This window comes from Entelurus aequoreus, linkage group LG05, assembly GCF_033978785.1.
Source record: "Entelurus aequoreus isolate RoL-2023_Sb linkage group LG05, RoL_Eaeq_v1.1, whole genome shotgun sequence".
Classification (NCBI taxonomy): domain Eukaryota; kingdom Metazoa; phylum Chordata; class Actinopteri; order Syngnathiformes; family Syngnathidae; genus Entelurus; species Entelurus aequoreus.
In genome coordinates this window covers 86,224,798-86,234,590 of record NC_084735.1, presented here as the reverse complement: position 1 = coordinate 86,234,590, position 9,793 = coordinate 86,224,798, and the positions used below count along the sequence as shown (strand labels likewise).

The following is a 9,793-nucleotide window of genomic DNA, read 5'->3' as shown; positions in this document are numbered from 1 at the left end:
GAGAGGCGTCTTCTTCTGTGGTAGCAAAACACAGCGCCACTAGAGGCGAGTGCGAGTACTGGATCGTTTTGACTCATTTTAACCGACAGGAAGTCGTTTGTGCTTCAATTTAAAACCAAGTTAGTCCTAAATATTAATTTTGTATACATATTTAGGAATGATTTGCAAATCATTGTATTCCGTTTATATTTACATCTGACACAATTTTTCCGACTCATATGGAAACGGGGTTTGTACGTCACGTCATGCTTTACATAGCTCAGGGGTAAAAAAAAATGGGAGCTGAAAAGCAAAATGGCCGACACAAGTTTCCGAGTGTGCTCAAGCCCCCAAAAAGGTTAGAGTAGGCTGAATATTAGTAAGAAATAGGGGTGCACAAAAAAATGGATTTACGTCCTAATCACAATTCTTACTCATACCGATAATAATTTTATAAAATTAATCTGAAGAAGAAAAATATAAAAAAATACCCCAAAAGGGACAAGCGGTAGAAAATGGATGGATGGACATTGTTGTTTTTTAAACAATCAAATTAAAAAATATATGGTTTTAGGCCATCTCCATGCAACCAGAAAAACCTTTTCTAAACTGAAACCTGTTATGAAAAAGTTAGCATGCTACCATGCACCTTTATGTTATGCCAACGTAATCTTGCTAAAATGCTAACATTAGTGTGCTAGCTTTTTGAGCTAGTTTTGCAACCGTTTACGCCAGAGTCATATAACTTGGTATGTGACATTTGTTACCTTTTAGCATACAAATGGTAGCATGCTGGCAAGCTAACTTAAGCATGCTAAGTTTTTCGATCTAATTTTACACTTTTTTCTCTATTTCCGCAGCCATGCACCTTACAGCCGTGTTACTGGAAATGTGAGACATGCTGACTGTTAGCCTGCTAACGTAAGCTTGCTAAAATGCTAACATTAGCATGCTAGCTTTTTGAGCTAGTTTTGCAACCGTTTACGCCAGAGTCGCATAACTTGGTATGTGACATTTGTTACCTGTAGCATGCAAAGGATAGCATGCCGGCAAGCTAACTTAAGCGTGCTAAGTTTTTTCATCTAATTTTACACTTTTTTCCTTATTTCCGCAGCCATACACCTTACAGCCGTGTTACTGGAAATGTGAGACATGCAGACTGTTAAGCTTGCTAAAATGCTAACATTAGCGTGATAACTTTTTGAGCTAGTTTTCCAACCGTTTACGCCAGAGTCGTATAACTTGGTATGTGACATTTGTTACCCGTTAGCATGCAAACGATAGCATGCCGGCAAGCTAACTTAAACGTGTTAAGTTTTTTCATCTAATTTTACACTTTTTTTCTCTATTTTCGCAGCCATGCACCTTACAGCCGTGTTACTGGAAATGTGAGACATGCAGACTGTTAGCCTGCTAACGTAAGCTTGCTAAAATGCTAACATTAGCGTGATAACTTTTTGAGCTAGTTTTCCAACCGTTTACGCCAGAGTTGTATAACTTGGTATGTGACATTTGTTACCCGTTAGCATGCAAACGATAGCATGCCGGCAAGCTAACTTAAACGTGTTAAGTTTTTTCATCTAATTTTACACTTTTTTTCTCTATTTTCGCAGCCATGCACCTTGCAGCCGTGTTACTGGAAATGTGAGACATGCTAACTGTTTGCATGCTAACGTAGGCTTGCTAATATGCTCACATTAGCATGCTAACTTTTTAAAATAGTTTTGTAACCGTTTACGCCAGAGTCATATAACTTGGTATGGGACATGTGTTACCTGTTAGCATGCAAACGATAGCATGCTGGCAAGCTAACTTAAGCTTGCTAAGTTTTACATCTATTTTTACACTTTTTTTCTCTATTTCCGCAGCCATACACCTTAAAGCCATGTTACTGGAAATGTGAGACATGTTAACTGTTAGCATGCCGTCGTTAGCACACATGCTAAACCTTAACATTTTAATGTAAGCAGGCTAATATTTTTAGGCTAGCTCTGTAGCTCTTTTTATGCAGTTATACTTAAAACTCACGGATTCAGACACTCTGCGCCATCTTCAAAGTACGGCGGCTTCCGGAGACCCCCGGCCAGAGGTCCAGGGCACAGATAGCGGGCACATCAAAATTTCCGCGGGGAATTTTTTAGTTATAATTATTATACCAAATAATACATTGCGAGAATCAGTTTTAATCGATTCGTGTTAAATCGAAAATCGATTTTGAGAATGACTCGCCAAAGATGCACATCCCTCAATAGAAGTGCACAAAAAAAATCGATTTAAATCCAAATTGTGATTCTTAGTCATCACGATTCTAAATTGATCCATAATTTTCAAAAACTGATTAAATACAAAAAAAAGATGTTGGATTTTTTTTAAACAAATATTTTTGTGGAAAATGTTTGCTTATTTTGTGTTTTTGCAACAAAAAAAATATATTTTTTTTAACAAAAAAGGCATAAAACATAACAAAAAAAGAACGTATTTTTTACATTTTTATGACTGAGACACTTGAAATATTTTTGTGGAAAAATGTTGCATATTTTGTAATTATAAAACATCTTTTTATTTATTTGTTTAACAAAAAAGGCATGAAACATAAAAACTTTTTTTTTTTTTTAAACTTTTTTTTGTTGTTTTATGACTGAGACCCTTGAAATATTTTTGTGGAAAAATGTTGCATATTTTGGGTTTTTGTAATTATAAAACATCTTTTTTTTTTTTTTTTTTTTTAACAAAAAAGGCATGAATCATAAAAACATATTTTTTTAAAACTTTTTTTTTCTTTTTTAGTTTTATGACTGAGACCCTTGAAATATTTTTGTGGAAAAATGTTGCATATTTTGTGTTTTTGCTATTATAAAACTTTTTTTTTTCTTTTCTTTTTTAACAAAAAAAAAATAAGAAAATTTAAAAAAAATGTAATTTTTATGATGATACCCTTGAAATGTGTGGAAAAATGTTGCATATTTTGTGTTTTTGCAATTTAAAAAAAACATATTTTTTTCTTTTCTTTTTTTTTTTTAACAAAAAAGGCATAAAACATAACAAAAAAATAACTTTTTATTTTTTATTTTTATGACTGAGACCCTTGAAATATTTTGGCGGAAAAATGTTGCCTATTTTGTGTTTTTGCAATAAAAAAAACTTTTTTTTTTTTTTTAACAAAAAAAGGCATAAACAAAAATAATTATTTTTTTAATTTTTTTAATGTTTCATGCCTTTTTTGTTAAAAAAAAAAAAAGTTGCATATTTTGTGTTTTTGCAATTAACAACTTTGTTTTCTTTTTTTTTAACAAAAGAGGCATGAAACAATAAAAAAAATTAAAAAATAATTATTTTTTTTAATTTTTATGACTGAGACCCTTGACATTTTTGGAAAAATGTTGCATATTTTGTGTTTTTGCAATAAAAAACATATTTGTTTCTTCTTTTTTTTTTTTTAACAAAAAAGGCATAAAACATAACAAAAAAATAACTTTTTTTTTTGTTTTATGACTGAGACCCTTGAAATATTTTTGTGGAAAAATGTTGCATATTTTGTGTTTTTGTAATTATAAAACATCTTATTTATTGAATTTTTTAACAAAAAAGGCATGAATCATAAAAACATTTTTTTTTTAACTTTTTTTTTTAACTTTTTTTTTTAACTTTTTTTTTAGTTTTATGACTGAGACCCTTGAAATATTTTTGTGGAAAAATTTTTGTAATAAAAAAAACAACATATTTTTTTAACAAAAAAAGGCATAAACAATAAGAAAAAATAGCTTATTTTTTACATTTTTACGACTGAGACCTTTGAAATATTTTTGTGGAAAAATGTTGCATATTTTGTGTTTTTGCAATTAACAGCTTTTTTTTTTTTAACAAAAAAGGCATGAAACAAACAAACAAAAATTAAATAAAACTTATTTTTTAAATTTTTATGACTGAGACCCTTGAAATTTGTTGAAAAATGTTGCATATTTTGTGTTTTTGCAATAAAAAAAAACTTTTATTTTTTTTTAACAAAAAGGCATAAAACATAACAAAAAAATAACTTTTTATTTTTTATTTTTATGACTGAGACCCTTGAAATATTTTTGTGGAAAAATGTTGCCTATTGTGTGTTTTTGCAATTAAAAAAAACATATATATTTTTTTAAACAAAAAAAGGCATAAACAATAACAAAAAATAGCTTATTTTTAGAGTCAATTTTTTTTATAGATAGACATTTTTAGGTCCAGAAGGAGTTTTTCCAACCTGCAACCTGCTTTGAAAATATTTCATTATAATTATTATACTAAATAATACTTTGCAAGAATCGAATCGTCACCCCAGAAACCGGAATCGGATCGAATCGTTAGGTGTCCAAAGATTCACACTTCTAACATTTTAGTATATTCCTGAAGTGCATGGCGTGTTAGTTTGTATATATAAGTATGTTTTTTATTCAAAAGCCCAAATTAGCATTAGCTATAAACTCTCTTCATAGCACATCACTTGCATTAATTGTTTGGCAACTATGTTGAACTGTATCAAATAAAATTACGTTATATTCTGAAAACAGTTTAATTGTAACATTTGACACCCTTCTTCAACACTACAGATGTTAAATAGCTTTAATTACAACCAAAAAAAAAAGGTTTTGGAAATAAGCTGACAAGCTGCCATTTTGGGGAAAGCCTTTTCCGGGATAGTCACATGACTGTCACGTGACACCCAAACGTTTACTATTCGATACTTCTACTTTTACGTCTTCTTCTGTGGTTGACAGCACAGCGCCCCGTGGAGGCCGGAGTGTGTACTACATCGTTTTGAGTCCTTTTAGCGTGGTCCCCAAGCTAATTTTTGTAACCCTATTTAACACTATTACAAAAAAACGTTAAAAAGTGGAATAAAAGAGCAAACAGGTACAAGTACAATTACAAGGAAAAACATTTAAAAAGGAGCAAATGGGTGAAAAGTAACGAGGAAAACATTGCCAAGAAGGCTGTTGTTGTTGTTTTTTTTTAAACTGTCATTGTTCAAAAAAATATAACGACATTAAACTCAATGTTTTTATGAATTATTGACCTATTAAAGGCTCCACTTATTTTACATCGAAATATTCCACTTCTAATTAGTTTTGGGGAAAATATTGCATATTTTGTGTGTTTGCCAAGCTTTCTTGGACAGAAATGGGAAAAAAGAACTTATAATCGACGGATAAGTCTGAAGTTGATCTAGAGATTTAAGCGTGGAAAGTAAAAAAAATAAATTAATGTCTGACTTTTTTTTTAACGTTTTTATGAGTGTGGCCCTTTTTGATCTTCAGTCATTTTAGTGGGACTTTTTTTAAAGTCATTTGTCAAAAAATACTGATCAATCAAAATCAATGTTGTTATGAATTATTGATGTATTTAAGGCTCTAATTACTATTCCACTTTGAAATATTTTTGTGGGGAAAATGCTGCATATTTTGTGTTTTTGCAATAAAAAAAAATTATTATTTTTTTAACAAAAAATGCATCAAATATGAAAAAATACCAAAAAAAAAACTTATTTTTTAAATTTTTATGACAGAGACCCTTGAAATATTTTTTGAGAAAAATCTTGCATATTTTGTGTTTTTGCAATGAAAAAAAAACGTTTTGTTTTTTTTCATTTTTAACCAAAAAGACATAAAACATAACAAAAATATATATATATTTTTTACATTCTTCTTTTTTAACAAAAAAGGCATAAAACATAACACCAAAAAAAACCCTATTTTTTTTACACTTTTATGACTGAGATCTTGTTTTTCTATTGCAAAATCATTCAACATTTTTAAACAAAAATATTTCAAGGGTCTCAGTCATAAAAGTGTAAAAAAAAATTTTTATTTTTTGTCATGTTTTATGCCTTTTTTGTTTAAAAAAAAAGAAAGAAGAATGTAAAAAATATGTTATTTTTTTGTTATGTTTTATGCCCTTTTTGTTAAAAAAAAAAAAAGTTTTTTTTGTTGCGAAAACACAAAATATGCAAAAATTTTCCCAAAAAAATATTTCAAGGGTCTCTGTCATAAAAATGTTTAAAAAATACGTTTTTATATGTATGTATATATATATATATATATACAATAAAAAATATATTCTTTTTTTAACAAAAAATGCATAAAACATTTTTTAAAAAAACTTATTTTTTACATATATATATATATATATATACAATAAAAAATATATTGTTTTTTTTAACAAAAAATGTATAAAACATTTTTTTTTTAAAACGTATTTTTTACATTTTTATGACAGAGACCCTTGAAATATTTTTTGGGAAAAATGTTGCATATTTTGTGTTTTTGCAATTAAAAAACATCTTTTTTTTTTTTTTTTTTAACAAAAATGGCATAAAGCATAACAAAAAATAACTTATTTTTTACATTATTCTTTTTTAAGAAAAAAGGCATAAAACATAACAAAAAAATAAATAAGTTTGACACCTTTATGACTGAGACCCTTGAAATATTTTTGTGGAAAAATGTTGAATGATTTTGCAATAAAAAAAAAACAGGGTCTCAGTCATAAAAGTGTAAAAAAAATGTGTTATTTTTTGTCATGTTTTATGCCTTTTTTGTTAAAAAAAAGAAAAAAGAAGAATGTAAAAAATATGTTATTTTTTTGTTATGTTTTATGCCCTTTTTGTTAAAAAAAAAAAAAGTTTTTTTATTGCGAAAACACAAAATATGCAAAAATTTTCCCCAAAAAATATTTCAAGGGTCTCTGTCTTAAAAATGTTTAAAAAATACGTCTTTATATATATATATATATATATATATATATATATATATATATATATATATATATATATATATATATATATATATATATATATATATATATATATATATATATATATATATACAATAAAAAATATATTGGTTTTTTTAACAAAAAATGTATAAAACATTTTTTAAAAAACTTATTTTTTACATTTTTATGACAGAGACCCTTGAAATATTTTTTGGGAAAAATGTTGCATATTTTGTGTTTTTGCAATAAAAAAACATCTTTTTTTTTTTTTTTTTTAACAAAAATGGCATAAAGCATAACAAAAAATAACTTATTTTTTACATTATTCTTTTTTAACAAAAAAGGCATAAAACATAACCAAAAAATAAATAAATTTGACACCTTTATGACTGAGACCCTTGAAATATTTTTGTGGAAAAATGTTGAATGATTTTGCAATAAAAAAAAAACAACAGGGTCTCAGTCATAAAAGTGTAAAAAAAAAAAAAAAAACGTGTTTTTTTTTGTTGTTTTATGCCTTTTTTTTTTATTAAAAAAGAAGAATGTAAAAAAGAAGTGATTTCTTTGTGATGTTTTAGGTATTTTTTGTTAAAAAAAAAAGTTATATATATATATATATACATGGTATGTTTTTAAAATGAACAACATTAAAATGGTTTGATTTTTCAGTTTGTGGCCCTCAGTAGAAAGAGTTCTAATTAATGTTTCATGACGATCTCAGACACAAAAATGTTGAAAAACGATAAAGACGACGGAAAAGTTTTGAGTGTGGACAAAAGTGATGACTTTGTTGTTTTTTTTTACTCAAGTCTCTGTAAAAGTGGTCTATTTCTTGCTTTAACCACTAGAGGTCAGCAGACTATCGCCTATCATAGCATTCGCCGGGCAGGCTTGGGCAACCAATCAAAAGTGAGTAAGCGGTCATGTGACCCAAGCGTGACCTGTGACCCAGACGAATCCTCGCAGCGGTCGAGTGGAGGAGCACTGGCGCGGCGCCCGGTGCAGCCCGATCCAGAGACGGAAGCGCACCCGGGTCCCGTGCGGCTCGAGGCCCGCCAGCAGGCGGTGCACGGTGTCGGCGGCCTGGTGGTCGTGGGCCGTCGCCAACGTGCCCCCGCGCTCTCTGCAGCTGCGCCCCGCCTCCCTGAAGGTCCGCCGCTGCAGGAAGACGGCGTAGCACCCGCGCCCGGAGCACAGGGCGTCCTTCTCCTCCAGCCGGGCGCCCGCCGCCGACCCCTCGCCGTCCTCCCCCGCCGACCTCTGACCCCAAGCCGGGGGGGTCAGACAGAGCAGCAGCCACAGGGCGCTCAGAGTGCCGCCACTTCCTCTCCGCATTCTGAAAAGAGACGTAAAAGTAGTCCTAAGGTGGTCCAGGCAGGTCCGGCTCCACTCTGCTGAGCTCGCAGAGAGACGGGAAGAGGCGTTCGAGGAGCGCAGGGGAGGGGAGTGAAGGGGGGGAGGGGGGGGGGCTGCAACGTAGAGGAAAAAGAATTGTGATTTTGGAAAGGGGGGCTGCTTCAAGAAGTGTGTCAGTGTAAAAAAAAGAAAAAGGGGGGGGTTATGAAAACCATATGCCCACCCCCCAACTGTCATCACACACACACACACACACACACACACACACACACACACACACACACACACACACACAGTGGAAAGTGACAATCATGCATCTCTTCATCATCCTCATCATCATCTGACCCGGCCACGCCCCCCTCCCTCTCTTTAAAAAAGGAAGGATGGTTGCAGTAATAAGATGGACGTTGAAATGTGAAATGTTGCATTCAAGGGGTTTCAAGTCCCAGGAAAACCGGGCATTCCGGGTAAAAACCAGAGGTTTGATAGTAGGACAAGGATCAAGGGTGTCAACACTCATATTCATTGGGGGCCACATTGGAGTCATGCAGACCTGGGCCCACTGGGGGCCCCGTTAAGGTTTTCTATCTGGCCCCGCCGGACATTCCCAAACGTTTTTTATGAGTGTGGCCCTTTTTGATCTTCAGTCATTTTAGTGGGACTTTTTTTTAAAAGTCATTTGTCAAAAAATACTGATCAATCAAAATCAATGTTGTTATAAATTATTGATGTGTTCAATGCTCTCATTACTATTCCTCTTTGAAATATTTTTGTGGAAAAATGTCGCATATTTTGTGTTTTTGCAATAAATAAATAAAATCTTCTTTTTTTAACAAAAAAGCCATAAAAAAATGTTTTTAAAACAATGTATTTTTTAAATTTTTATGACAGAGACCCTTAAAATATTTTTGGGGAAACATTTAGCATATTTGGTGTTTTTGCACTTAAAAAAAAAATTGTTTTCTTTTTAACAAAAAGGGCATAAAAATAACAAAAAAATAACTTGTTTTTTACATTCTTCTTTTTTAACAAAAAAGGCATAAAACATAAAAAAAACTAATTTTTTGACACCTTTATGATTGAGACCCTTGAAATATTTTTGTAGAAAAATGTTGAATGATTTTGCAATAAAAAAAACATGGTCTCGGTCATAAATGTGAAAAAAAAAAAAGTTTTTTTTTTGTTATGTTTTATGCATTTTTTATTAAAAAAGAAGAATGTAAAAAATAATGTATTTTTTTGTTATGTTATATGTCTTTTTTGTTAAAAAAAAAAAAGTTCTTTTTTTATTGCAAAAACACAAAATATGCAAGATTTTACCCAAAAAAAATTTCAAGGGTTAGGGTCATAAAAATTAAAAAAATATGGGTTTTTTTGGCTATTTTTTCATGTTTTATGCATTTTTCATATATATGCATATTTTGTGTTTTTGCAATAAAAAAAAAAACGTTTTTTTTTTTTTAACAAAAAAGCCATAAAACATAACCAAAAACAAAACTTTAAATCAACAGATGGCTCTGAAGTTGATCTGGAGATTTAAGCGTGGAAAGTTAAAAAAAAATACAAAAAAATAATAATAATAATAATGTCTGACACTTATTTTTTAACGTTTTTGTGAGTGTGGGTCTTTTTGTACTTTAGTCATTTTAGTGGAACTTTTATAAAAGTCATTTGTCAAAAAATACAGATCAATCAAAATCAATGTTGTTAT

The 9,793-nt window shown here is 30.5% G+C and overlaps 1 protein-coding gene across 1 annotated transcript in view; it reads right to left on the bottom strand.

Annotated features, from left to right (window-relative positions):
• LOC133649899 (endosialin-like) overlaps positions 1–8,117 on the bottom strand; it is a 9,901-nt gene extending 1,784 nt beyond the window's left edge. The window contains exon 1 of the mRNA XM_062046594.1: positions 7,668–8,117. Coding sequence (XP_061902578.1) covers positions 7,668–8,061 — 394 coding nt within the window. The 5' untranslated portion in view covers positions 8,062–8,117. The remainder of the gene's footprint in view (positions 1–7,667) is intronic.
• Positions 8,118–9,793: the final 1,676 nt, after the last annotated feature.